This window comes from Gadus macrocephalus, chromosome 1, assembly GCF_031168955.1.
Source record: "Gadus macrocephalus chromosome 1, ASM3116895v1".
Classification (NCBI taxonomy): Eukaryota; Metazoa; Chordata; class Actinopteri; order Gadiformes; family Gadidae; genus Gadus; species Gadus macrocephalus.
Genome location: NC_082382.1, coordinates 13,154,350 through 13,181,511, shown reverse-complemented (window position 1 = coordinate 13,181,511; position 27,162 = coordinate 13,154,350). Strand labels below are relative to the sequence as shown.

Genomic DNA, 27,162 nt, shown 5'->3' with positions numbered 1-27,162 from the left:
AAGAAATAGGAAAGTGTCAAAGACCATTCAGTGAAATAAAAGTTTCGTTTAAGATAAAAAGCAAGATGTCTTTCTTTCCCCAAAGTAGCTATTTGCAATTGCAGCGACAATTAAATAGTTGCTCTACTGTAACAAAAATCGAAATAGATGATTCCAAGTAAAAATAAATAGGCCTACAGTAGCAGTTCTTTTAAATCAGTTTCATTAAATGAATCAGAAATGTCCCCAAATTAGTTTGAAAAGTCGGATGAAGCGGCTCAGGCACAGAACTATTTTCTCTTGCGTAGTTTAATACGTTGAGCGCGCTGCGTGGGCAGCGTGGGTCGTCAAGTTCGATAACTTCACCTACAGCGGCGTGCTCCGCGGCGGACGACTGGCAGGTGTTTCACCTTATAATTACAATGAAAGTATAGTTTTATTGTCCTGAGGCGACGCACTGAAGGCATACTTTTGGGAAAAACCTATACAACATCGACCCGCAGATCGCCGTCGGCCATTTAACAGTAAGAAAAGTTCACTTCGGTCGCTTCTCGTCGAGTTAACGAGGCTCTCGTCCCGTTAGAGTGGGTTTATTTCGTTTTATCGATACGATGTAGTTAGGACCATACCAAATTAACTACAAACGTTGATTAACGTACCATGTATCAGTTATATGTAGTTTCACCTGAAATGTGACTGTTAACATTGCCGTGTTCTCTCCTCGTCATGAAGTGAGCTAGCATCAGAGTGAATCAGCTAACTTATAGCATTCCGTCTTTAGGCCAACCGTTTTTACTGCAGGACCACCAAAAAACACTTGACACTAAAATTAAAAATGCAAGTGTAAAGATTTTTTTTGGCCATGTGGAATTATTTGTAATGTGTCCATTATGGTGACAGGGTCCAAACCTCAATATTAATTTGGTGATAACTTTTAGCATAATAAACTAAACTGCACCATTTTTTTAATTATGCAGAATTATTATAAAGCTTGCAATAATAATAACCTATTATTGTTATCCTGTTTCTTTTTAAGTATTCAACTAGTGAATCAGCCATTGCATGCGGAATTTACAAAACTCCTCAAAACCATTTTTTCCTATATATATTTAAAAGCTAGAGGCTACTGAATTCAGATTGATTTTTTTTTAATATTACTTGTATGGCTTATTTATTTTCCAGTTGCCATCCAAGATGAACGCTAATGGACCAGCCTACCCTCTAGCTTCACTGTATGTAGGGGACCTACATGCTGACGTGACAGAGGCCATGCTGTACCAGAAGTTCTCACCTGCAGGGCCAATCATGTCGATTCGGGTGTGCCGCGACCTCATCACACGCCGATCTCTAGGATATGCATACATAAATTTCCAGCAACCAGCTGATGGTACAGTACACAATGGCATTCACAATTGGCATGGCAGTAAAACATTCCGTTTAAAATACAAATGTAAATACTTATGAATAAATAAATCTGTTTGTAAATTCGGTCACTCATTTCATAATTTATTTTACTGGTTAACTTTATACTAGAGTATGCTATTATAAAGTAACTTTAACACTCATTGAAAACAAGATTTAACCCATTGAGCCTTATCATTCTCCTACATACTATTTTATTTTATTTTTCTAGCTGAGTGTGCCTTGGATACAATGAACTATGAAGTGATCAAGGGTCGTCCCATCAGAATAATGTGGTCTCAGCGGGACCCAGGACTGAGGAAATCGGGTGTGGGAAATGTGTTCATCAAAAACATGGATGATTCCATTGACAACAAGGCCCTGTATGACACATTCTCAGCCTTTGGGAATATTTTGTCCTGCAAGGTAAGTGGATTATGCCCAATTTATTTAACAGTACGTTTTGTTCAATTTAATTAAAAATGTATAATGGAAAGGCCACATGTTTACAACCCAATGCAAATGTATCTGGTTGTGTTTAGATTTCCTGAGGTAGTTTCCCTACAATTAACCCATTATACCGTTCTGTCAGGAATCACTCGTGTCATAGGCAGGACCATTAATTGCATTGAAGGGTAATACAATTGAAATACATACATTTTAATTTTCTTTGTATGTCCACTACTTGTTGACCAAACACCTGGTTAACCGTCAGGGAAATGTTTGTAAGGAACATTCCTATAAAGAACATCTATAGACACCTGAGGATAGATTGATGGATAGAAGATGGATGCTCCCCATTCAAGTTTGAGGGGCAAGTCCATTAAGAAGCGGGGGAAACTGCCCAAACTTGTTAAAATACTTGTAGAGACTTACCCAAGAAGACAAATCTATAATTTCTGCCAATACTGCTCCTACAAAGCACTGATTTTTATATTCTAAAAGTTAAAGGGAATTGATATTCCTACTGCTGATCACTATAGTGTTTCGAATTAGAAAATTAGAAATGGATTAGTAAAGTAAACCCAATGCATAAAATGTATATTCTTTTTTTTTTTTTATATCAAACTAGAGCTTTGTTTTGAAAGTCAAACATAGGGGTTTTCTGATTGGACATGCTTTGAAAGTTTGGAACTACTGTTTTGAACTTTTGAGAACAGCCGCAAGGAAGAATGCCAAGCTTTCTGCTCTTCCCAGGGCAGCATCAGTGCTAGGTTGACTTTTTACCATAAACTCTATTGGAATTCATTGGTCATGCTGGCAAAGCTGAGGCTGAAGGCTCATGATGTGTTTACTGTTATGTCAACATAATTTTGTTCTTGGAAAATCAATACAAATTTACATTCTGGTACATACTAAGAGTCATCACCATCAACTCATATAAGGTGCTTTACACTTGTTTACAGTCATTTTCTTCCAGAATGTTTTTAATATGTATGAATAATTTTGTTCCCAGGTTGTTTGTGACGAGAAAGGCTCAAAAGGCTATGGCTTTGTCCACTTTGAGACACAAGAGGCAGCAAACCGTGCCATAGAAACCATAAATGGGATGCTTTTGAATGATCGCAAAGTGTGAGTTGATACAAAATTATTAATACATTTTAAAAACATTATGTACTGTGTATGTAAGTTGTAGATGTTGGGACCAGTTAGGCTGATTAACATTGACTTTGTAGGACCGCCCTGTAAATTATTAAACTTTTTTTTTTGCTCAGTCAAGAGGCAGGGAGTGAGTTGGACATGTTCAAGCGAAAGGGCCATTTCCTGGGTGAAAAATGTCAGTTATCCCTGAGTAGGTCAGTGAATTAGAAGGATATATAGACGTGTGTGTGTGTGTGTGTGTGTGTGTGTTTGTGTGTGTGTTCCAAATTGAATATTTGTGGTTATCATTGCCAGAGACAGAATCATAAGAGAAAGTGAGTATCTTACTAAGCCAGCAAAAACATTTTACAGAAAAAAAGAAATGATGTTCCTATCATTTTTCAACTCTGTTTGTGATGTTAAATTACTTCACTCCATCCTGTTTACTACTTGTCTACTAAACGACCAATGTCCTTCTGTCCTGCAGTTATTGCGACTTTGTGATTTGTTTTATTTGTAGATTTGTGGGCCACTTCAAGTCCCGGAAAGAAAGGGAGAGTGAGTTTGGGGCCAAAGCCATGAAGTTCACCAATGTCTACATCAAAAACTTCGGGGAAGAATACACTGATGAAAAACTCAAGGAACTTTTCTCTAAGTTTGGTAATTACTTTCCTTATCTTGGGCATACAGGCTTGGAGGATGAAATTGCAATCAAGGCAACAATCCACACAGATTGTGCTCGTCTGTGAATTAACCGGTTGCATTCCTTTACTCTCAGGTAAGACCCTCAGTGTGAGAGTGATGAAGGATGAGAGGGGCCGTTCCCGTGGATTTGGCTTTGTCAACTATGGGAACCACATGGACGCTCAAAAGGTTGGGAGATTGAACACCAGCTGTTGTGTGAGAGTCCTCAGACCCATTGAAACTGGTGTGCAACAAGTTTCAGTAAAGAAGTGGCGGCTGCAAAGTGTCTCTTGTTGCTAAATCACGAATTAACCTCTTCCATAAACTCATTATTTCCTTGTTTGTATTGTCTGTGTTCCCAGGCAGTTGAGGAGATGAATGGAAAAGATCTGACTGGGAAAATCCTTTACGTTGGTCGAGCACAGAAGAGGACAGAGCGACAGGGAGAACTCAAGCGCAAATTTGACCAGATTAAACAGGACCGCATACAGCGCTACCAGGTACACTACATTTTAATTTCAAATCTCGTAAACTTCTGTTTAAAAAGAAGCAAGGGGCCTCAGTGCTGGATAACCTTAACAAATTATTATTGATATTTTTTGCTTCAGCAAATTACCTGATTGATATCCGTTTATGCTGACGGTAGGCTGCATATTCAGTTTAGTACCTCTAAGTATTTTTAAGTGATAATGCTTTAAAGCAAATATGATGTGTTAACGTAGTAAAGTGGAGTTTAAGTCATGCTGATCTGTTAGAATTTTCCTGACGTTCTGGATACTTTTTTTTTCTACCCCCTGTCTGGTGGCAGGGAGTGAATCTGTACGTGAAGAACCTGGATGACACGATTAATGATGAGAGACTCAGAAAGGAGTTTTCCCCTTACGGGACTATTACCAGTGCAAAGGTACCGCCTTATTGGCAGCCCTTCAAGAGTGGGCTTGCTCTGTTTTTATTTATTTACATTTAACTAAATGTTGCCTGATCATGCAACAACCATCTCACTCCTAAATGAACTGGATTCATGCAAGGCATTCTAGTATCAACTCTTTTTAACCAATAATTCTTGCTTTCTGTAGGTTATGACGGATGGATGCCAGAGCAAGGGCTTTGGCTTTGTGTGTTTCTCATCACCTGAAGAAGCAACCAAAGCGGTAACTGAGATGAACGGGCGTATTGTTGCAACCAAGCCGCTGTACGTTGCACTGGCTCAACGCAAGGAGGAGCGCAAAGCCATCCTCACCAACAAGTACCTGCAGAGACTGTCCACCGTCAGGTCCATGCCAAGCCCCATCATTGACTCGTACCAGCAGACCGGCTACTATGTCTCTACTGTGCCACAGGTAGGGTTCTCCCATGAAACGCAGTCCGGTGTAACTGGCCCTTTTCATAGTAGGATAACCATGGGTGACGGTCATAACATTAATTGGGGGTCTTTTTGATTGAGCTACAGCAGTGCACCAGTATAGACTCAACTGGTCCATTGAATATACTTTAAAGTTCTAAAAATAAAAGGAACGGGGGAAGTAATTTTAACATTATGCCGACCTGTGAAAGGGTCCATTGTCAATGTATTGTAAATTAAATTGGACAATGTTTAGATGATACCTGAATGACTTTTTATTTTGCTCAGCCTCCTAGCCGCTCATTCTACAACCCCAGTCCGGTCAGTGGAATCAGAGCTGCGCCTCGCTGGACCACACAGCCACCTAGAGCTCAAGGTTCGAGGAAGTTAAACGGCATCATTAGCCGTCATTGCTGTCGTCTCCTTTTCCATATCTCTGCTAGAGCAGTTACCCTAGCTTGGGCAGTTCTTTTTAAGTGTGTCAAAAAGCATTTGTGCATTATCATGTTGCCCCCATAGGTCCTTACTCTCCCCAGCTGGTGGGAGCAGCCATTCCCAGGCGTACGGCCACACCCATTGCAACGGTCAGGCAGGCTTCCACCCAAGTTCCTAACGTGAAGTACCAAAAAACAAGTAGGTTCCTTGCTCAATTGTTTTTGTAAAGAAAGATCATCAGGTTTGCTACTAACCATGACGTTATTTGATTCTTAGCTAATATTGGAACCCAGACAATGGGCGGCCGGAATGACTTTGCTGCCAGAGGCAGCCAGTACAAGTACTCCCCTTCCATTAGGAATACCCTGCAGGTCATTACTGTCCCTGTGTCTATGGCAAGACTGCAGGTACTCTTCAGTGTCACGTTCGACTGTTGTATGATTTGAGTTATTTTGGGGAGTGGGAGTGAGTCTGCTACATCAATTTGGGTAGCAGACTCTATTTGTCAAAATAGTCTTGACTCTACTGGGACCATAAAACAGTGGAAATATTAAAAAAAGGCAATCATGTTAATAAATGGAGGGTTTATAGTGGTAGTGAAAGTTCCGACATCCTTTCTGGGGAGATAAATTATGAAACATTTTGTTAAAACGGTTTGACCACTGTAAAAACAATCCATTTTTAGCTGTACACTGACCCACACCCATGATTAACATTCATATATCCCACATTGAGTTGAAATTATAAACATGATTCTCTTGCATTCATGGCTGGTTGTTTAAATGTGGGACAAGACCCTTCCAGTAACATTGCTTGTTATGAAGTAGTTTCCTGTGTTTTTGTGGTGCAAGGCCGTCCCTATATCTTCAATGGAGCCTGCTGTGCAAATCAGAGGCCAGGAGCCTCTCACCGCCTCAATGTTGGCCTCCGCTCCTCCCATGGACCAGAAACAGCTTCTGGGTGTGTATGGCCTAACAATCCTGTCCATTCAATCCATACAGGCATTCAGTTGATTCTCCTTTTATAATCCCTCCTCCTGTTGGCAACATCCTATTTGAAGGTGAGCGGTTGTACCCGCTGATCCAGGCACTTCACCCCATTCTCGCTGGGAAAATCACTGGGATGCTGCTGGAGATTGATAACTCGGAGCTGCTCCACATGCTGGAGTCCCCCGAGTCGCTGCACTCTAAGGCACGCTTCATATTTCCATACTCTTTAACAGGCATGAGTAGTTCTTGTTTAACAAGCCTAAGCAAAAAAAAAAGTTATATTTGTTTGATTACTTATGTAGTCGTGCTGTTATTTATTCATAAGCATTTCTTAATCAGCACAAATTGATTTAATCTATGTGGCTCAAACCTCATCAGGTGGAGGAGGCGGTCGCTGTGCTTCAGGCTCACCAAGCACAAGAATGCTCTTCCAAGTAAAGAACCTCTTCAGGTCCGCTGCCACTTTTTAGGATTACATCATTCCAGGTTCTAGTATTGCTGCTGTCTTGCCTCACAAGTTTTCCGTAGTCACGCTTCCTGGACTTCTCCAGTGTTGTTTTCCATTACCCTCACTAACACCACTCCCTTTGGTTTTGTACAGGGTAATAGAAGGGCTCTAATAATATCAGTGATATTTTTTGCCGATACTTTTGCCATTCAGGCTTGTAAGGGTTTGCTACGATATAAACTCTCACATTATCGAACTGAGTTTATTTATGTTTTCCTCTCAGACAGATCTCTGAAGAAGTTGAAAAGTAAATCAGAAAAAAAAATAGTAAAATGTTAAGGAAAACGAATTGGTACTTTGTAAGTGTTCAATTTAATTAAGAAGTTTGTTAAACCATTTTGCTGTTGCAATGGTACCTTTGTTTGATTAAAAAAACTGCAATATAATAATTGTCTGATCGTCTATTCAAAAGAAATGTGATCCATCATTTTAACTGCATAAATAGCCTATGGCTTGGAGCCCACGTGCTTAGAGTACTCCAACTAAAGTAAATTAGCTAGTTTGACCTAGTCCAGCAATGATAAATGTGTAGAAGTGGTGGCTGAGACATTCCTATATTTTTAACTGGGAGAGTGGCTGGACTTGTTACATTTTTATCTCAGATGGCCCCCATACTGTATGTACGAAAGTAGTCCAAAATAGAACACATGCACTGTTTTTGGCAAGTTTATTGCAAATAAATGTACTCCCCAAATCAGGTCTTGCATCACCTACTCAACATGGATTGGTTGCTTTAAACAATCTGTTTTATTAATCTTAACATAATAAGTCTGCTGGTTAGGTAGGGCAGGTAAGAATGGGAATAAAAAATTACAGTGAATTTCGTTTGTGGTTGTTATTTACATTACAAACCCAGAATTTGACATTAAAATGGACAGGCTAACAGAACAGATGGCAGTATTAATTTATGACCATCTTATTTCAACCAATCTAAGACCGAGGTATGCAAAAAAAAAAAAAACTTCTGTATATACATTGTGTTTAACAAGTTCTTCAGACCTATCTGCGTGTTGGCACCAGTAGTTGATTTGCCATTACTGAATCAGGGAAAAGGTTATGATATGTTGGTAACGGGACGTATGCTGCAGTGATCATTTTACCTAGAGGATAAAAAAAACAGGATTAGGAATATGACAATTGAGCCACATGCGTCCGTATTTAAAATCCATACAGGAAAGACGCACAAAAGGTCAAGAGTACATACCAGCAAACCATCGTCCATGAAGGGCATTAACGGTAGCCATCGCTGCAGGTATGGAAGGGCATTTTACGTAGACATTTCCCTATGGGAGGAGTAAAGAAGAGAATGGTTACACATGCATGATTGTAATGGATAAAAAAACACTAGAAATGGAATGCCCTTTGTGCTTGAACTCACTTGAGCAGAGTTCTTATCGACGTATGTGTGAACTATTCCGCCATGTTTGTTGCATTCCTCAATGACATCATCTTTGATCTCAGTGTCCCAGCCGGGGTCATTTTCCCTAAACAGAAGAAATAAAAAAGGAGATCATGAACTTGGTTCCTTTGGAGCCATGACTGGGATCAACAATGCCTTATTTACTGATGTTGCATTATGTAAAGCCTTACGCCTGGGGGTTGAACATGTTTGACAACTGCAGACAGTGTGTTGCCAGAGGCTGTGATGGGAGGTTTAACGCCTGTGCTGGAGTTGCAGCAGCTGTAAAGTGGATAAAAAGATTTAAGTTGCTGAATGCTTCAATGCACCGTCTTCACAAATGTGGAGTTTTTTTGGCTAAATAATGACATGGAACAACTTTGTGGAACTTACATGATGAGGCATTCATGTTTCCAAAGGGAATGGAACCAGTCATCTGCAGGGCCTGCTGTGCAGCCGCAGGGATCTTCAGACCAGTACCTACAGAGAGGAAGACACATTTTAAGAGCTGTAAATGACCATCTACATTGGCAATCTAAAAAGGTCTTAAGTGTCATACAATTATTGTTAAAAGGAAACAAGAACATTAAAATTCACAAACTAAAAAATTAATAGAATATTTATTTACGTTTTGCATGGCAGGGAAATTACCTTCTATACTTGAGATAAATTACAGTAACAGAAGAGACATCTGTTACTGCAATAAGCCTCTATTGTGCTACTTGCCTACCATGCAAGAGAAGTTTGCAAAAGACCCAAAGCGGTGGTTGTGTAAACCTGCCACTGGGTTAATTTTTCTGTCTGACAATTAAAAATGTACAAATAAAAAAAACTCATAAAAGTTTAGCTTTATCTTGCAAAACGGACAACATTCAACTTCTACGCGTCTCTCCGTGTCCCCAAAGGGCTCGGAGCATCGTCCTCGTGGGTGGTAATTTACCTTCTGCTAATCTGGCCATAAGCTGCAGCCGGCCTGTGGTGCCCAGGTCGATGCCAGTCCTCTCCAACTCGTCGTTGTCCAGAAAAGAGCTGGCGGTGGATGCGTCCGTCCGCTCCGTCACGTGGCCTACTTTCATCGGCCGCCCGGCCAGCTCAAAGCCATTTAGCTGCTCTAGGGCCTTTTTCGCACATTCTGCGTCTGCAAACTTCACACACACGTCATGTACCATTAGACATCAACAAGACTGGGGCAAAAACCTGAACAAATCCACAAGCTACTTGTACTTACTGATATGAAGCCGTATCCTTTGGATCGACCAGTTTCACTGTCCATCATGAGCTGTATGCCTTCAATCTTAGGGAGAAAGATTCAGCGTTACAACCAGTCGAAGCAGTATACTGCAAGCATTCATTTGAAAAGCGAGTGAAATAAGAGTAAGAGCAGTTGTCAGTTAACTGGCTTTAATTTACCCTGCCAAAAGGCTCGAATATTCCCCGCAGCATGTCCTCTGTGATGTTGAAGTGCAGGGAGCCGACGTAGAGCCGCATTGGACCAGCACTGCCCTTCTGCAGGTTGTTTGCCATGGCGGCTGCTCTGTTTTTCTCTGCCTGTGAATATATGCAGACAATGTCATTTCAAACCACTTGATATTCACAGACCCAGGAACTAATAGGCATTCAGTCAGTTCAGAAAATGAAAATATTATAGACCCACCTGCGAGGCCTGGACAATGATGGGCACTCCCAGAAGTCTCTGTCCAGTCAAACCAATCGCCAGAGGCACAGAACTGGCCTCCAGGAACTCAATGTAGGCAATCCCCTTTGATCTTCTGGAGTTCCTGTCTGATATCATCCTCACATCTCTCACCTGTAGAAAGGGAGCAACGCTCCATTAAATAATCCATTTTAATCACAAAATACTGGGGGCAATTTGCCGAGGCTCATAGAGTAGTAGGGCTGTCACTTTTTCCAAAAATGAAATTCGAACGAATTTCGAATGTCCATAATTAATTAGAATACATTCGAATACATTCGAATACATTCGACCCCCCCCTGGGGGGTCGAATGCGGGGATCCAGGAGGGCCGCTTTATTGAGGAAAAGCCACTCGCCGCTCTCTTCTTTATAGCGCATTTTTACAGTTCGAATGGAGAATTACACTTCGAATTCGAACTTTTCACCCCACCTTCGAACGAATATTCGAACTTCGAATAAAAAGTGACAGCCCTATAGAGTAGTATAGCTAGCAAGCAACAACACAGGAAAGATCAAATAAAAAAAGTAGGGATGCACGATATATCGGCAGTGATATCGTTATCGGCCGATGTTAGTCATTTTTTAACATATCGGCATTGGCCCGATAAGTAAAACTGGTCCGATATTAACAGCCGATATTTATTTCCTAGTCTAGTTGCCGTTGTGTGTGTTTTTTGCCCATGCGCAGCTTGTTTGGTCATGTGACATTGTCAGTGACGCAGCCAGAGACGCACGGAGAGGCAGTACAGGAGTGTTTGTCACCTTAACTGAAAATAATCAATGTCGGCGGTTTGGATGTTTTTTACGGTCTCAAATTAAGGTACTCGAATTGCAATATGCAGTACTTGCAAAGCCGAAGTAATGCGGAGGATGCCGTGTCAAATCATTATATACATTATCGTAGCGAAATACAGTTTCTGTTGCGTTTTATTTGGCGTTCCGTAATCCCATTGAAACGGAAACCGGAACCGGATATGTTTATATTTGGTTGTAGTCTTTTCGCTCGGTTCTCCGGATCAACAGTAGGGCTAGAACCGAGTGAAAAGACTACAACCAACCTCCCTTGATATATTTGATTTAGCCTATTTCACAGATTTGAGTTGAAATTGACTTAAACTTGAAACACTTATTTTTGATTTTTTGATTTGTGATCGTTATTGTGATTTATGATCCAAACTTTTTCATAGCTGCAAGTTGTGAAAGTAGCCTAAAACTAACACTGTTAGTAACTTGTGTTTGTTATGGATGCCCTGTAACTTGTTGAAGAAACAATGTATTTCGAAGTTTTGGTAAATAAAGAAAGAAATAACTTTTTCATATTCACAGTGTTTACATGTTCTTCAGTATACACAATCATCATAGAAACTAGTTTTTATACCAATATCGATATCGGTAAATATCGGTTATCGGCCGTAACAGCAATTTCAATATCGGATATCGGTATCGGTCAAAATGTTCATATCGGTGCATCCCTAAAAAAAAAGGTAACGCAAAAACAATCTGGACATGTCAAGTGTACAGTTGCGTGTAAAGTAAGCTTTGATTTGCCATGAAGCAGAAGCGCCCTGAGATAATGTAGAACACCACGTACCTTCCCCACGGCAGAGAAGAAGTCCTCCAGGTCACGGGCCCGGATGCGTGCAGCCAGCTGCATGCAGAAGACGGTGCGCGCGTCTCTCTCCTCTGGCGTGAGGTTGTCGATGGGTTGTCTTCAGGAAAAGAAAGCCGCTTGTTAGATGGAAAATGTGGCGTTCGTGAAATATGAACATAAATCGTTGTCAACACGGCATCAACGGTTCACCGTAACGGGAATGCTCACCTGATTGGACTCTTTTCTCTTTTAACAGGGCTACGAGTTTTGGAACGTTTCCGTCTGGGATGTAAAAAAAAAAAAATAAAAAAAAAGATGTCAGATGTGCTCACCATGTAAACATAGACAGCAATTATTTGTTAGAAAGCATAATCGCTTCACTCGAGGCCACTCACACTTCACTTTGAACAAGCATATTTCAGATGGCTAAACCGCTGAATCACTTCAAGACATTTATCCTACATTAATAATGTATACACATATATAAAAGCTGCACAGTGCAAAGGGGTTAGTGTAGAGACATACATGGGACTCTTGCGAGCTCTGTAGCGGCCGGGGCGATCCCTGCTGCGGGAGCGGGGGTGACGCTCCCGGCTGGCATTTCGCTTCCGCTCTCTGCTCTTGCTTCTCTTCTTGTTCTTCTTTCGATCCCGACTCCTGCTCCTTTTTTTAGAAGCCCCTGGACTTCTGCTCCGGCTCCTTCTTTTCCTTGAACAGAAGACAACATGGGTACATTACACCTAGGAGCCCATTGCGGTCTCAAGTTTATCCAAAGATGCAAAGATATTTGGTGCTTACTTCTTGCTGTGAGCTTCATGTCCATTTGCATGAGAGGATTTGATTTCATCCTAAGCAAGGTTGATAGAAGAACATCATGAGGACGCAGAGGAAACATTTCGTCAAGGTAAAGGGGGGGATGGGGTGGGACAAGAGAAAATGCACAATACATTAAATTAGCAATACTTCCAAATATTTACTGTCCTGCCTGCACAAGGTATCCTTGCACAAAAGAACCCCCCTCCCACCCTACCCCAGAACATCATTTTAGCAGTATTGTTGAGTGCTCACTGCAACTCGGATAAAATGACATTTTATGAGACTACCAACATTATAGAATTGTTCAGTGAACTTTGACATTACTGGGGTCCAACCTCTCCCGCCCCCCACCAATCTAATGAGCCGTACCCATGCCACTATCTGAGCCTAAGCCTGAGGCTACGCATGGTCAACGGCCACTAAAGAGATCCTGTGTGGTTGGTGTCAGTCCAGTGATCTTCACCCATTTTCGTTCTTGAACTGTAAGAGCTCGATGCCACCTCTGTCACACATCTCGCCCTGAAGCAAACAGGGATTCACAGGGCTTAGTAACATCGACGCCCAACAGAAACTGGAAAGAAAGCCACTAGTTCATCCACATACAAAACTACCAATGTGTTTTGGTGTCAACATGAAAATCGGCCAAAAGCCCGGTTATGGCTTGATTGAAAAGGGAGGTTGAATAGCCGCAATTGTTTTAACTGTGTGCTAATGAAAAATATGTGGTGTTGTGTAGCATGCAAACTCAATACCGTTTTAAAACCTCAAAATAATTACAGTTACAGTTGAGGAGGCAAAAAGGCAGTATTCATATTTTTTTAAATGTTAAAAGCATTTGAATCCGTTATTCTCTCTAGGCTCTTTATGCACAACACAGCTATGATTACTATGACGGAAGTTCATAGTGCTTTATATCTATAACTTGCTGTATACAATGCAGGAAATTACAATAAACATGTTAACATAAATCTGACTATACCTGAAAACAGATGCCAAACATATGGCAAGATTGTGCATATATGCATGATCTATTTCAACAAATATAATTCATCATGCTTTAAAATAGTGGGAAACTGCATATTTTTACAACTGAATACTGCCTCTTTTGTAGCACCGATAAAATGTGCTCATCTTCCATTGGCATTCACCTTGTAGCAACTGAACAGGGATGTGTTAAGTTGAGTTTCTTTTAGTCCTAAGGGAACCACAGTGCATCAGTACATTACTCCATAACTACCTTACGTTTTACCACAGTTCACAGTGGAATCAAAGATGAACTCATTGGAGAAGAGGTGAGATATCATTAGGCAAGTCTATAGAAAGAGATAGATGGGAATTTATTCAAAGTCTGTATTGCGTTTGAAAAACTTCACAAACCACACACACACAATACATACATACATGTTGGGTAACAAATCAATGTAATATCAATATATGTCGGTGTACAGCCAAACGGATTCGTCTGTTCGGAAACTCACCTTTCTAAATGGAGCCTCCAGCATTGCCTCAATTTCAAAATCGTCAGCCATGACCCTGCGGGAAAGAAAACGACCTGTAAACTCATAACATTAGAAAATGGCGACTATCTTTCTGATATGAAGCAACTGTTGGTCCAGACTGTTAACGTGTGCATGCCGTTGGTAGTATATCCAACACGTTTGGCTCGTTTCCAACAACATGCAACTTTGTGTACGTATGCTTATACGCATATGTCACACGAACATCACCTCATAGCTGAGGTGTGAAGTTGTAGGAGTAACATTAACTTGACTAGAAAGTTCTAATAGTTAAAGATGGATTTGTGTGAATTCAAAGGCACGCCGATTCAAAGAGGATGTCCAAGACGGTCTGAAGAGGTTAACGTTTGTGTTTATCGACATCAACGTCAAGCTAAATACATACAATAAAACTTATTTCCTTGAATCGGGCACTCTATTGCGGGATTCCGATTAGGAGGTCGTAATGACAGCGTCCGCAGTCTCTTGAGGCAGATATAGGAAGCTGTAACGTTAGAGTCTGCACTCATGTTAGCCCTCCCCACGCTGACCCCATCAGCCGCCCCAGCTAAACACGCACATTTAGACAAAGCCTAACCAACCGTTTGGATAAAGTTTTAATTAATCTAGCTTGCTAACTTGAATCATTTCATAATAAGAAGTTAAGGTCAACTCACTTCCCCCAAATCCGCGTTGCTACTCTTATCATTAGCATGTGTAGCAGCGCGTTCGTTGTTGCTAGCTACCGAGAAACTGTGAACAATAATACAAAATACAACCCTCAATACCTTTTGGAAATGACACGCGTCTCGATGTGAGAAGTTATCGAACACCCGAGTTAACACGGCTCTTTTCTTTCTTCTGGAAGGACCGGCAGTAGTATTTGTTACACCGTCTACTGCTAACGCTACCGAAATGATTTGCGGGCTAGCAACTGTAGCAGGTCGATTTCCAAATGGCGCTTAGTCACGCGATAACTTGCGCTCACTCACGCGAGAACTGTTCACGGGTGTTGTTTGGTTTCCCACCAGACGAGTCAGGATACCACAGTATTTAACTTCGATCAGACGTCATTTGCCATCTAGCGAGTACTTTGAAGAATTACACACTACTTTAAAACCTGTAGCCGTTGTATTATCTTTCTCCACGTAGGGAAACAATTAGACTAGCTCCTGACATTTTACGACAAAAAGTAAACGTATTACACGTTTAATCACCTTTATTTGATAACATCATAGACTCTCGAGGAGTTCAATGAAAGATTTTCTCCCCGATGGTTTGCAACAGCCTTATTCCTATATCGTAGCACCATGGTGTGAAGGGTATAGTTATTGCATTGGGTTATGTGTTGGTAACACATTTGAAATAAAAAACGCATTAGGCATATTGTAGTGCTTACAATCTGTTGTGATGTTAAAAACTGTTTATTTAAAAATAAAAATATATTTACAATTCATTCAATAGCAAGATAACACATTACGCTGCCGAATCCTCTGTAGTAGGCCTACATTTATTACTGAATGTAATAGGTGCCTCATAGTTATGCGGGACCTCAAAAAACAAGTCATCATCAAAACAAAGTTCATCTGGTGGTGATCCAAAATAGGGCAGCTTCAGTACAAATCCTGTAATAACGCCTCCTATCGCCGACACTACAATAGTGGATAACAGTGCCGCCACCTGGTAAATGGCCTGTTCCAAGGCAGTCCTTCCCAAACCTGGCTGTAGACCCGGGATCTGCTCCTGGAGCTCCAGCAATTTTGGATCCCCTTCCACGGGTGCCATGTGGGCAAAAGTCTCATACATGCTGGGTCCGTAGACCTCCTCTGAAGCCACCAGTATAGCACATATGCCCGCGGTGGAGGATATGAGTCCGGTCAGGCCATGGAGGTTGTGTATCCCACACTGGTCCTGGATCCTGAGGCGGCGGGCTAAGAAAGGGGTCAGGTACCTGTAGCCCAGCATGCAGGCGGCGCAGCCCATCATTCCCAGAGCATAAGCCCCTGCAGGGGATATCATCATGTCCACAGAGGCCCCCACCGCCACCCCTCCGGCCAGAGTCACATTCTGGATGTCAGCCATGGTGAGCTTGCCGGTCCTGTTGAGCATGGAGGAGAGTGCGAACGCTGTGAGCGTGGAGGCGCTGAGGCCTATGAAGGTGTGAAGCACGGCCCTGTGCTGGTCGTCTCCTTTCAGCGCCAACACAGAGTTGAAAGAGGGCCAAAACACCCACAGGAACAAGGTGCCCATGGCAGACAGGATGTCTGACTGGTAGCTGGAGCCCTCCTTGGCATGGCCTTCGTTCAGACGGGGCCGGTACAACACAAACGTGACGCCCAGGCCGAAGTAGCAGGCGAACACGTGGATCAGAATACATCCAGCGGCGTCGTTGATCTTCAGGTAGGTCAGCACGGCCCATTCTGTGACTGCGTACACCGGGATCTCCAGCAGGGCCATGACCAGCAGCTGCAGCGGGCTGGTTTTCCCCAGCACGGCCCCGAAGGAGATCAGGACCGCAGCACAGGCGAACTCTGCGTTGATCAGGTTTGTCACCCCCAGGTGGATCTTGCCGTCATGGCTGAACTGGAAGTACCCCTGCACAAGGATGGCCCACTGTATGGCAAAGGTGGCGGTGAGGAAGTTGAACACCATGCCCCCAAAGCCATACTGCCGGAAGAAAGCCAGGAGACACCCAAAGCCGATGAATATCATCACCTGTATGTCGGCGAAAAAAGGATAGTCTTTGTATAAGGCGTTGTCCATGGCGACGGTTTCATTGCCCTGCAGTTTGGCATCGGTCTGATCATCATAGGTGACAAATAAAGCAAACAGTACCACTATGAAGAGCTGTGTGACCACCACAAACACAGGCAACCCCACGCGCAGGCTCATCTGAGGCTGCCTCATCTTTGGGGATTCTTTAAAGCAAATTCAATTCATTTTTTAGCCTTTATAGTTTCTCTGTACCACTATCTCAGAGGCATGCTCCTACATTAATGAGTGATAGTGGAAAGCTACCTCTGCATGCCCTTTGATCATCCTGCACAATTTTATAGTTTTCGGCCGCAACCCCTATTGCGATGTTAGTGACATAAGGTATGTGCCAATAAAGTCATAAGGTCAAAGGTTGAAGGAGCTCAGAACTAAAATCTCTGTCATCTCGAAAATAAAATGGTTTTAGGTTTATTTGTTCACATGGAGTATATTTGTTGCCACAAAGTAATTAATAGGCTTTGCATTGATATGGATTAAGTTTGCGGCTATGGCTGGTATCAACCGATTAGTCCAGAAACTGGACTATTGATTCCCTTTGCAAACATGTTTTCAAATGACTCAATGTTTTTACTAACAGAATTGCTGAACTTTGGCACAGGCTTCAGATAGAACAAAAATGATACTTACATAATTTTTGTAATTTTGAAATATATTCATGAGCTCCTTCCTTTATTTTCATATAATTTTATAACAGATAATATGCATCAAATACAGTAAAAATTACTGATATACTGTGTAATGTAAACTGTTGATACTTAAACAAGCATGTTTGAGGCAAACATTCAAAGACACACATGCACACGGACACACACACACAGACACACACAGACACACAGACACACAGACACACACACACACACACACACACACACACACACACACACACACACACACACACACACACACACACACACACACACACACACACACACACACACACACACACACACACGCACACACACACTTTATGTAACTTATTTCTTTGAAGGCCTAGGTCATTTGCCTGAACGCAAATGACCGATCTATAAATATATGTGTAGAACATATATTTGAATACATTGTGTGGCTCCCAGTGACACAAATATCCTCTCAGTCAAAAAACAAAGGAGAAGCCAGAGGTCTAATACAATTGCCCAACTTTATTCAACATACTTTATGGTGAAGCAAATGTGTCTTGGATAATATGCGCGATTGTAATTCCAGACTCATGAATGCACTCTTTGTTGCATGGTACAATAAGCAAACCCTCAAAAGACTTTCTTGGATGATAGAGCTGGGGTTATTGATATTTATTATAAGGCCACTGGGCCAAGTTTAAAATTTTCATTTGTAATGCATACTTTTCACATGTTGGCTTAATAATACAATAGAATCAAGCATAAAATAAAGCACATAAAAGGTGTAGTCTTATTTAAACTCAATAAGGTGTCTATCATTTTTATGCTTTGCAAAGTTATATCTTTCATACAGTTATTAAGTACTCTAATTCATTATTATATTCTCCATCTCTTATTATACAAATTCACAGATTTCCATTTGAATGAAAAAAATAGGCTACATACAACAGAAGTTATAAGTGGAACCAGGTTAGGCAGAGTAATAATATAATTTTGCCTGATCCATCAAAGTCACGATGTAATCAAAAGTGAATACAATACAATGAGTGTAATAATCCCCAATGATTATCAATCCTCCATGATGTAATGTAATTATCATTTAATTCACTAACAATGTATTGAAAGTGATTCAGCCTTTGTGCTCATCTCTTATATGTTATATTTATATGATGCCTGAAAACAATAATAAACCTAATGCAAAGACCATACTTTTCATACTATGAACATGACAAGGAAAGACCATGAAGAAGCCACAATTAAATAATTATGTGAATAAAATAAATAGCACAAATACCACAACAAATGAAGAGTAGTATAAAAACAAAAATAACTTTTCTTTTCTTAATGACTCTCAAACATCAAACTCTAACACTAACCAAATGCATAAATACACCATCAAGATAAAATTTGAAGCACCCTTTTAGTCAGGTTCCCACAATACCAGGGTAAATCATATGTAAGGATTTAGACTCATTTGAGAGCTTTCACAAGTTCCCACCGGCTACATAGTTTGAAACAATACAGCTTATCTTCTATCATGATTGATTGTTCATTGTGATATTATCGTATAACATGGGGGAGTGGGCCTAGCTAAGGGAACTAGGTGCGTAGTATCAAAAGAGAGGTGAGTTTCACCACACCAGAGGTTAATGGCTGCGGGGCGAGCTGGAGTCAGCGGGGTTATGAGCAGAGAGAGGCTGGCACAGGACGACAAGCAGGGCTGCTCTGCATTGATATGTAATGAATGGGTCACAGTGGAGGGTACAAGTCAATATAGTGCAAAGGAAATCTAGAAACTGTGCAGATGAAAGTGCTGCTCAAAGATTGGCTCTTTAGGAATAGATGGTGATGACCTCACGGCCGCCCCCACGCACCAGGAGGACCCGGTTGAGGCCCTCGGTGAGGACCTCCAGGAACTCCATGTCTGGGAGCCCGGGAGTCAAGGAGTGGAATTAATGGATTAATTGACATTAATATTCACCCCTTTGGCAGACACTTTGATCCAAAGTGACCGCCAAGTAAGGGCTGAGCCTGAGGACAATCAAAGCAAACCTTTGTCCAACTTCACATCAACCGACTTTCCGAGTCATTATTCTGACCGTACACAACATAAATCCCAGCTGCTTCAGTGCCTGCAGTGCTCTGGTTTGTGCTGATCATGGTGAAGTGCTGACACAAAGGATACAGTTCTCATCGCCCATGCGGTTCTTTGGGGGCCCCGGCATGTTGAGCAGGACCAGCTTGGCCTCCTTGGACTTCTTTAGGATCACCTCATTGAGCCTCAGCGCTGTGTGCATGCGCCTCAAGTTGAACTGGTTTCTGGGGAGGGGAGGAGCCAAAGAAAGTCAATAGAGTGGGACAAGGCAGTTGTCTATACATCTAAAATGCTCTAAATGTTGTGATTCACATTCTCTTAAAGAGTGTGGTCCATACTTACAGATGCTCCCATTCGCTGCAGCATGGCAAAAGAAGGATAATCATGAATGATTCATATGGAAGACATGGCAAGAATAGGGTGTATTGTACTACTTGTACACCTGAAAAGCAGTTTGGTAAACACAAAAATGGACATGGATTAATGTTATTGATCATGTTAATGGTTATTGATCCACTGTAACCACTACTGCCTCGGTGCGTCAGTATCGCTAGGCTGATGTTCCTGACCGCTCACTCACGGCTTCATATTGAAGAGATCTTTCCCCGCCTCTGGTTTTCCTGCTGAGGCTTGGCTCTGGTCCTTTGCTCCACCTTTGTCCGTCCATGTCCTCTGCACTTCACCGTCTGGGCTTGCAGTACCCCCTCCAGGTGGGTTGTGGGACATGTGGCCCGTAGGGGCAGAGTTCTTGGTGAGGGTCAGATGTATCTGTGTGATGGGATGGGAGAAGGCCTCGGTCTAAGACAATGCAGTGGACAAGGTTGGCAGATGGGCTGAGAGAGAGTGTCAGAAACTCACACACACACACACACACACACACACACACACACACACACACACACACACACACACACACACACACACGGACACACACACACACACACACACACACACACACACACACACACACACACACACACACACACACACACACACACACACACACACACACACACACACACACACACACACACACAAACACATGGTATCCTCAAAGAATGGGAATGTAAGAAAAGCTGGCGTAGAAGGGTTAAGCGAGAGATCATTGATGTTTTGGATTGATGAGGTGGAGTTCAGAGCACGGTGGAGGGGGATCATGTTCAGTACATCGGTATGATTTGATGTACCTCCTCCTCTGGTCTTTCTGCCATGCTGGCCCCCTCCTCTCCGATCTGTGGAACACGCAGACTCGTGGGGTTCTTGCGACGGATGGACCCTCGGGAGACGTCTGTGATGCTCTGGATCTGTTGTGACCAAAAACCATCAGGCACCACTGGCGGTGTAACACAACGTTCATAGTAGCGTCGATGCTGTTGAACCCTTATTAGTGACCTTTAATCCAAATATTGTGGAGTCAACATTTTGTCAACATTTTGAAGGACATATTACGGATGAAGACCAAACCTCTCTCTCCTTCTCGTTCTTGGTCAGATGCATCTGTTTGAGGATCTGTGTGCGCTGCTCCATCACCAGAGTCTTCTCGTAGGTGTAGGCGGAGACGTCGCTATCATGCTTTAAAGGGAAAAGATGATCACATCCAAGGTAAGGACAATCCATGAGAAAATACAAATTTGAATGCGTATGGAACGCCTACACCCAAATGATAACATTATCCACTGAAAATACATACATCTGCACATACCTATATGTAGAGGATATAATATACCGGTAGGTACTTTTACTGTCAAGTCTACATCCACACATGTGATGGAAACATGCAGGAGTGTGATCTCCTCAGAAACCTTAGAGTATGATCCATGCTGTGCCTCACCATCTCTACGACCTCCACCGCAGCGTCGATGCGGAGGTGATAGAGGAAGGTGATGAGGTCTTTCTTCATCTGGATACTGTTGTCGTCCATCTGGGCCACCGTGAAAATGCGCATCTTGCATTTCCTCCACACCTGTCACCCCAAAGCAGGAAATAGTACAGAATACTTTGACTCAATTATTCGATGGGTTCGCTTGGTAGAATTATTGCCTTGTTACTATTTTACCTGTTCTTGCATAAGCACAGCTTTACTAGTTTGTTCATAGTTAATGTTTGACCTGATCTTTACAGCTTTACCTGGTAATTGTTTTACATAAGTGCAGAAGTACCACTTTACCTGTCTTTATATAGTCACTGCCACCACACACAGACAACCCCATCAAAACACAAGTGATGGGGTTCGTCACAACAGAACATACACATGAAGCACACGACAACGCTGCACTCATTATGGCAAGATCACCCACAAGGTGCACTGCACAGACATAAATGCATCAATGAATAAATATACAGTAAGCGTGTGCGTGTGCAGACTGTATCAACAGCCCACCTTGTGCTGGCGCAGCAGGAAGGGCAGCAGCATCAGCATGCCTCCGTCGTGGACGATCCACCAGACGTCGATGTGGCCCTCGGTGAAGCGCTCCCCGTTGGATGGGTAGCTGGCGATGTTCTTAGGAACCAACAACGCCAGACTTGCGATGGTCGTCTCTCTCACCACCTCTGGAAAGAGAAGACAGAGTTGACTCGGTTATGAAAGAGTGCATTTTGGATTATGTTCTTAGTATGAGGGAAAGGGGAGACGGCCCTTCATTTGAAACACAGATGTGTATTTGTATATTGGTCCCTAAGGATGTTTTATTGAAGCCTGGTGAGACCATCCTGCTCTGCTGTGTGATATGAAGAGTACCTCTCTGTGATTCACTCTGCCTTCAAAAATTGACAGACTTATCGGTGCTAAGGGGAGGGACCTTCAGTACATGACAAAGCAGGGTGCGCCGCAGCCAGTTAAGAAAACTGGTAAGCCCCAAAAAAGTCTAGAAATTAATGGAACAATCAAAACTGAATAAAGTTCTTGGAATAACAATGTGAAAAGATCATCAGAAATGAGTGAGAAGGCCTTTATCAGAGAATAAGGTGTTGTTTCATTACTTTTAACCGGATACGGTAAGAGCGAAGGGAGCAAGTGCATCACCTAGTTATTTAAACTGATGGGCTTGGGTTTCTTAAGCAACGTTAGGCCGCGCTATATTTGGAAATCAACCACAGGTGATGCAGGGCCAGGCTGATATCCAATGCGAAACTCAAACCTGAATAGCCCATATGGCCTCACGAGGCAAGTTATATTACAAAAAAGTAGGTCAGTCTAGTGCATTCCAGGGCATTGACATATCAGCACTATCATATCTCACTTCTCTGCTAGTCTGGAAAGGGCCTACTGTTGGCAACGATAAGAAATTAAACAAAGCCGGATGGCGTAAACCTCTATTAACTGCCAAGCAGACTTTATTGATTGAACTTCAACGGGCGCTGTTGCACTGCATGCAACAGCGCATGCACCCTGGATAAGAAAAAAAGCTTTACCAACAAAGTCCTTAAGTCGAAGGTGACTGTCAGGATGCTTCCAGTTTTGCGGCCAGCTGACCAGAATGGTATTATGTTTCAGGCCTCCCAGTCCGCCCACTTGCACCAGGTGGGACGTCCCATCTCTCAGGTTGGATGAGATGACCACCTGAGAGAAGCCTTTCACTCGCTCCGTCTCCATCAGCCTGCGCAGAGACTGGAGGGAGCGCATCAGGAGAATGAAACTCTCATTATGACTCATGAATGCAAGACCCCTCCTCAACAGCCACGCCTACACTACACAAAGCACTCACCTGGTCGGCTCGCTGGGCATCAGCGTAGTTATTGAGGAAGGTTCCCACCACGTTGGTGCCAACGATGGTCAGGCCTTTGCCCGCCTTCAGCTGATTGGTCAGAGACAGTATGCGGGGTTGCTCTACGTTCTGTTCAGCATCCACACTCACCAGGACCAGGATCTGTGGTCTGATGGACAGCAGGAACACAGTGGCAGAAGGATGAATACATATGATGAGTACATAATGGTCATTTCCAACAAGCATCCGTCCATCGATCTGTCCATCTGTGGATTAATCCATTATTTCATCCCTCCATCCATTTCCCAGCTGACCCTTTAGTTTCATCTGGATGTCAGTCCATTGCATGGACAACCACGCTAACTGAGGGTCTCAAGGTCCATTCAGGGTCTCTAATAAGCCGGCCCTGCATGTCTTTACGGATTAGAAGTAACAAGAGCGAGGAAAACACATTCAAACATTCAAACAGAAGCAGGATTTAGCAATAGATAGACCGATGTTTCATTGAAACATCAGTGCAAGCGGCCGGCGGTGGGAGCAATCTGAAAATGAAACACTGTTTCCATGGCGATGTTTGAGGGCTCCAGGGGGCTGACCTCCAGTTCTTGGTGTGCGGCGGACCCTCCTCCAGCCTCATGAGGGCGAAGCGGGCGGCGCTGAGAGAGATACCCCGGATGCCGTCCCCCCATTCCTTCTCCGCCCTGTGGGGGACAGGACGTTCAGAACAGCAGGAGGCTCACTCGGTTAAATACGGTGAGGGTTCTCCATACAAGGTGGGGGACAGGGGTTTGTGTGGCTCTATTCTTCACTACTCAAAGAAAAACAACAGCTCCAGATGGATGGTATTTTGGTTGTTTTATTTGGTAACTACCGTTACACTACCTCATAAAATTATCTGCGAAAACAGGATGAGAAGCTTTATGGGGACGGTTTTGGTTTTGGCTGTTTTATTTGCTCACTAACGTTAAACTATCAAATAAAATAAACTCAGACAACATGAGGAGAAGCTCCAGAGGGAAGATATTTCTTTGTTATATTTGTTCACTAGCTTTAAACTACCGAATAAAATGAACTCGTAAAACATGAGGAAAAATTTGAGGAGTCATGAGGAAACTAAAGAGTAAGGCATGTTCTGTTGGTTGACAAGACAAATATGGTACTGGAAAAGCAAATGGAGTAGTGTATGAATGACTGAGAACTACTATAGTTAAACAAATGAATCACTTACCCACAGAACTCAATGTATTTGTAGATGCAGGTTGCAATCCCCATGGCAATAATGGCATAGTGCCAGGAGCAGATGAACATCAGTGACAGACACAAGGTCATACCCAGGAAGGACAGAGCCCTGAGGGGATGAGGAGAACATCACATGCTTGTCTGCTCCTAGATGTTTGGGCTAGCCGTGACATTAGCCACATCTCACCAAAAGGCAGCTACATATTTAATGTCACGCTGTTGAACCAATGCCATAGAGGTAGGTCAGTTACAATTAAAACCTTAATTCAGGTTGTTTTGGGATTAAGGCTAAGTAAGGCGAAGCACTTTGCAATTTGGATAAATGCTACAAAAACGAGGATTGTCTATTAAAACCCTTTAGTCGTTCCATCCTCCTCCTACCAGTGGTAGAACTTGAAGCGAGGCCTCCAGTTGGGCGTCCTCAGCAGAGTCTGCAGGGCACAGGCCAGGTTCACAAACATGTAGCACATCAAGAAGAACCTAGAACAAGAGACAAAGACAAGGAGAGGCAGAGAGACAGCATTAATACATGACCTAAAGTCAGAAAAACAGACCAAACAAAGGGACTATTATTGCATGAAGAGTGCTTGAGAAACGTGAACGGGACATGTGTTGTGTGTCATGCAGGCGTACATGGAGAGGATGGGGGCCACTGCATCCAGGGAGGCGATGATGATGCCGATCTCACAGATGCCAGCAGTGAGGAGGAGGGCCCATGTGGGCTCTCCGTTGGCCTTCCCATGACCGAACACCTGCAGTGACACAGGAAACAGTTTGCACATGGGAGCCTCGACGCACACACACACAGACGCGCACACACACTCACTGTTTATGATTTGTATCTCTATATTTTGAAGTGTTTCAACGCGATGCGTGAGCCTACTCTCAGGAAGGGGATGATGCCGTCCCGGGAGATGGCCTGCAGCAGGCGGGGGGCCCCAGTCAGGCTCTGAAGGCCCGCCCCGCAGGTGGAGAAGAAGGAGCCAATCACGATGACCCAGGGGGACGGCCAGGCCAGCGTTCCAATCACCAGGTTGCCGTTCACCCCTTCCCCAAACCTGGGCACAGGGCCGAGGCAAAGGGCTGGGTCTGACTCAAACTGATCCCATTATAAACGGTTGGTTGTTGGCTGCCTTGAAAAGGTGTGTCATGCAGACGTTCTTATTGGGTAGCATTTGTTTTGTCATAGAAAAGATCCAAGGTGTTGATTGCTGGAGTAACGGTCGTAGACTCACTTATCTCTGAGGACGACCCCTTCAATGCAGGCCCCAAATAGTATGACACAGGACATGTCTAAAATCAACTGTTAAGAATGGCTTTTATGCAACGTGTCCACACATGCGCACACACGCGCACACACACACACACACACACACACACACACACACACACACACACACACACACACACACACACACACACACACACACACACACACACACACACACACACACACACACACACACACACACACACACACACACACACACACACACACACACACACACACACACACACACACACACAGTCAGATGTCTTCCATACTAGAGGGAATTTTGTGTTGACCTTGACTCTGTGATTTCTTACAAACACACAAGCAGATGTCTTTATACTCAAGGGATGTTTGCATTTAGCCAGACTCTGTGAATGATACAAAAAGACATTCAGATTAGCTCTTTTATACTCAAGGGATGTTTGTGTTTAGTCAGACTCAGTCAATGATACAAACACACATTCATGTCATTTATTCTCGAGGGAGGTTTGTGCTTAGCTAGCCTTTTGTGAATGATACAAACACACATTCATATGTCTTTATTACTCAAGGGGTGTTTGAGCCAGACTTTGAAGGATACACACGATGGACGTGGTGCTGATGGCAGCGATAGTGCCGATAGGGATGGACTTCTGGGCGTCACGCAGGTCCCCAGAGCGGTTAGAGCCTGCCATGATACCTGCACAGAAGAAGACATATCCATCCACTATTGGCCTTTCTACTCCTGGCCAAAACAGCCTTTCCTGAGCTCCAGGCATCCTCTCCGTTATCTCTAAGTGTCCCTTGTCACAGATGGTCAATAGTAAGGCAAAGTGGGAAGAATGGACGAGTCCTCATTCTACAGCTGATTCCACGACCACGTCTGTTACAAGGATGTGTGGATATGTACGTGGTGTGTGTATGATGGATGGATATTTATGTGCTGACCTGTGACAGAAGGGAAGTAGATCCCGACCAGCAGGGTGAAGAAACTGGTGATGTCGGACATGACGTAGCGGTTGGACGTCGGCGACGGGCCCTCCTCGTCCGCCACCGACGCCAGGCCTCTCTTCTCCAGTATCACTCCCTTCTCCAGGTAGTAGCCAAACAGGTTCTCTGAGGGACACACGGACACAGAGTCAGAGGCTTAGGGAAAAGGAAAACAAACAGAGCAAGGGGCCTTTCTCAATACCAAGTATGCCAAGTTCGGACTTGCGTACTGTGTACGCAAGTCCGGGGAAGCTGTGAAATGTTGTTGCTGTAGTCGTCGGTGAATGAATGACAACGCTCAACATCAGAAACTTGAACATTTGAAAAGAAAGCAAACAAATTTATTAGAAATAGAACTAACAGTTGTCAATTTTCTCCTTTGCCATTGCTGCTGGTTGTTGCAGCATGCATTCTGGGATACTTGGCTATCAAATGCGGAATATTTGAAGTGTACTTGGCAAGAGTCAGACTTTTGAGTGTAACAGTACTTGTGCTGCGACTGATGATGTTTCATAAGTCCACAAGAACACAAGTGCAGACAAGAAGGCTGATTGAGAAAGGGCTTAGGAGAGAGT

The 27,162-nt window shown here is 43.2% G+C and overlaps 4 protein-coding genes across 34 annotated transcripts in view; 1 reads left to right on the top strand and 3 right to left on the bottom strand.

Moving 5' to 3' along the window:
* The first annotated feature begins 262 nt into the window (after positions 1-262).
* LOC132453428 (embryonic polyadenylate-binding protein-like) lies at positions 263-7,321 on the top strand. Of its 8 annotated transcripts, XM_060046255.1 has the most exons (17): positions 281-503; positions 1,162-1,366; positions 1,613-1,806; positions 2,837-2,952; positions 3,096-3,176; positions 3,482-3,621; positions 3,740-3,834; positions 4,008-4,145; positions 4,454-4,549; positions 4,722-4,985; positions 5,276-5,363; positions 5,507-5,620; positions 5,699-5,829; positions 6,274-6,382; positions 6,483-6,613; positions 6,790-6,862; positions 7,143-7,311. In XM_060046255.1, exons 2-16 carry the CDS (start codon positions 1,174-1,176, stop codon positions 6,847-6,849), a joined length of 1,950 nt encoding a protein of 649 aa, XP_059902238.1. In that variant the 5' UTR covers positions 281-503; positions 1,162-1,173; the 3' UTR covers positions 6,850-6,862; positions 7,143-7,311. The 8 variants fall into 8 exon arrangements, with proteins under 8 accessions (XP_059902291.1, XP_059902272.1, XP_059902262.1 ...); XM_060046308.1 differs by lacking the exon at positions 3,096-3,176 and having other exon boundaries at positions 263-503; positions 5,699-5,793; XM_060046289.1 differs by lacking the exon at positions 3,096-3,176 and having other exon boundaries at positions 263-503.
* A 248-nt stretch (positions 7,322-7,569) lies between these two features.
* LOC132453472 (RNA-binding protein 39-like) lies at positions 7,570-14,846 on the bottom strand. Of its 2 annotated transcripts, none has more exons than XM_060046333.1 (15): positions 14,704-14,846; positions 13,898-13,952; positions 12,402-12,451; positions 12,129-12,311; positions 11,832-11,885; positions 11,604-11,721; positions 9,973-10,125; positions 9,729-9,866; positions 9,547-9,612; positions 9,259-9,463; positions 8,712-8,798; positions 8,510-8,600; positions 8,298-8,403; positions 8,124-8,202; positions 7,570-8,019 (listed from the first exon to the last, which is right to left on the bottom strand). In XM_060046333.1, exons 2-15 carry the CDS (start codon positions 13,946-13,948, stop codon positions 7,919-7,921), a joined length of 1,482 nt encoding a protein of 493 aa, XP_059902316.1. In that variant the 5' UTR covers positions 13,949-13,952; positions 14,704-14,846; the 3' UTR covers positions 7,570-7,918. The 2 variants fall into 2 exon arrangements, with proteins under 2 accessions (XP_059902316.1, XP_059902327.1); XM_060046344.1 differs by having other exon boundaries at positions 13,898-13,971; positions 14,704-14,844.
* On the bottom strand, positions 12,402-17,270 carry LOC132453482 (ammonium transporter Rh type B-A-like). 21 transcript variants are annotated; one of them, XM_060046503.1, is made up of 5 exons: positions 14,704-17,270; positions 13,898-13,952; positions 13,568-13,614; positions 12,883-12,938; positions 12,402-12,451 (listed from the first exon to the last, which is right to left on the bottom strand). In XM_060046503.1, exon 1 carries the CDS (start codon positions 16,820-16,822, stop codon positions 15,392-15,394), a length of 1,431 nt encoding a protein of 476 aa, XP_059902486.1. In that variant the 5' UTR covers positions 16,823-17,270; the 3' UTR covers positions 12,402-12,451; positions 12,883-12,938; positions 13,568-13,614; positions 13,898-13,952; positions 14,704-15,391. The 21 variants fall into 21 exon arrangements, with proteins under 21 accessions (XP_059902486.1, XP_059902426.1, XP_059902468.1 ...); XM_060046443.1 differs by having other exon boundaries at positions 13,568-13,952; XM_060046485.1 differs by lacking the exon at positions 13,568-13,614 and having other exon boundaries at positions 13,657-13,952.
* Positions 17,271-17,809: 539 nt separating this feature from the next.
* The window catches only part of slc12a5b (solute carrier family 12 member 5b), a 28,746-nt gene continuing 19,393 nt past the window's right edge, over positions 17,810-27,162 (bottom strand). For 2 of the 3 annotated variants that reach the window (XM_060046191.1, XM_060046192.1), the window contains exons 9-26: positions 26,546-26,713; positions 26,199-26,297; positions 25,581-25,638; positions 25,229-25,403; positions 24,979-25,097; positions 24,727-24,825; positions 24,335-24,454; positions 23,703-23,807; positions 23,107-23,275; positions 22,814-23,009; positions 21,783-21,952; positions 21,234-21,365; positions 20,867-20,974; positions 20,590-20,706; positions 19,983-20,170; positions 19,745-19,759; positions 19,493-19,626; positions 17,810-19,231 (exon numbers count right to left, since the gene is read on the bottom strand). In XM_060046191.1, coding sequence (XP_059902174.1) covers positions 19,140-19,231; positions 19,493-19,626; positions 19,745-19,759; positions 19,983-20,170; positions 20,590-20,706; positions 20,867-20,974; positions 21,234-21,365; positions 21,783-21,952; positions 22,814-23,009; positions 23,107-23,275; positions 23,703-23,807; positions 24,335-24,454; positions 24,727-24,825; positions 24,979-25,097; positions 25,229-25,403; positions 25,581-25,638; positions 26,199-26,297; positions 26,546-26,713 — 2,264 coding nt within the window. In that variant the 3' untranslated portion in view covers positions 17,810-19,139. Of the gene's footprint in view, positions 19,232-19,492; positions 19,627-19,744; positions 19,845-19,982; positions 20,171-20,589; positions 20,707-20,866; positions 20,975-21,233; positions 21,366-21,782; positions 21,953-22,813; positions 23,010-23,106; positions 23,276-23,702; positions 23,808-24,334; positions 24,455-24,726; positions 24,826-24,978; positions 25,098-25,228; positions 25,404-25,580; positions 25,639-26,198; positions 26,298-26,545; positions 26,714-27,162 lie in introns of those variants that run through there. The other variant, XR_009524700.1, reaches the window with a different exon arrangement.

Excerpts from the sequence above, each read along its gene's own strand:
- LOC132453428 (XM_060046255.1), top strand. The coding sequence starts at position 1,174 with ATGAACGCTAATGGACCAGCCTACCCTCTAGCTTCACTGTATGTAGGG. Across the intron at positions 4,986-5,275 it reads ATGTCTCTACTGTGCCACAG|CCTCCTAGCCGCTCATTCTA; the intron begins GTAGGGTTCTCC and ends TATTTTGCTCAG. Across the intron at positions 6,614-6,789 it reads CCGAGTCGCTGCACTCTAAG|GTGGAGGAGGCGGTCGCTGT; the intron begins GCACGCTTCATA and ends AAACCTCATCAG.
- LOC132453472 (XM_060046333.1), bottom strand. The coding sequence starts at position 13,948 with ATGGCTGACGATTTTGAAATTGAGGCAATGCTGGAGGCTCCATTTAGA. Across the intron at positions 12,452-13,897 it reads TGGAGGCTCCATTTAGAAAG|GATGAAATCAAATCCTCTCA; the intron begins GTGAGTTTCCGA and ends AACCTTGCTTAG. Across the intron at positions 9,464-9,546 it reads AAGGATACGGCTTCATATCA|TTTGCAGACGCAGAATGTGC; the intron begins GTAAGTACAAGT and ends GTGTGTGTGAAG.
- LOC132453482 (XM_060046365.1), bottom strand. The coding sequence starts at position 16,822 with ATGAGGCAGCCTCAGATGAGCCTGCGCGTGGGGTTGCCTGTGTTTGTG.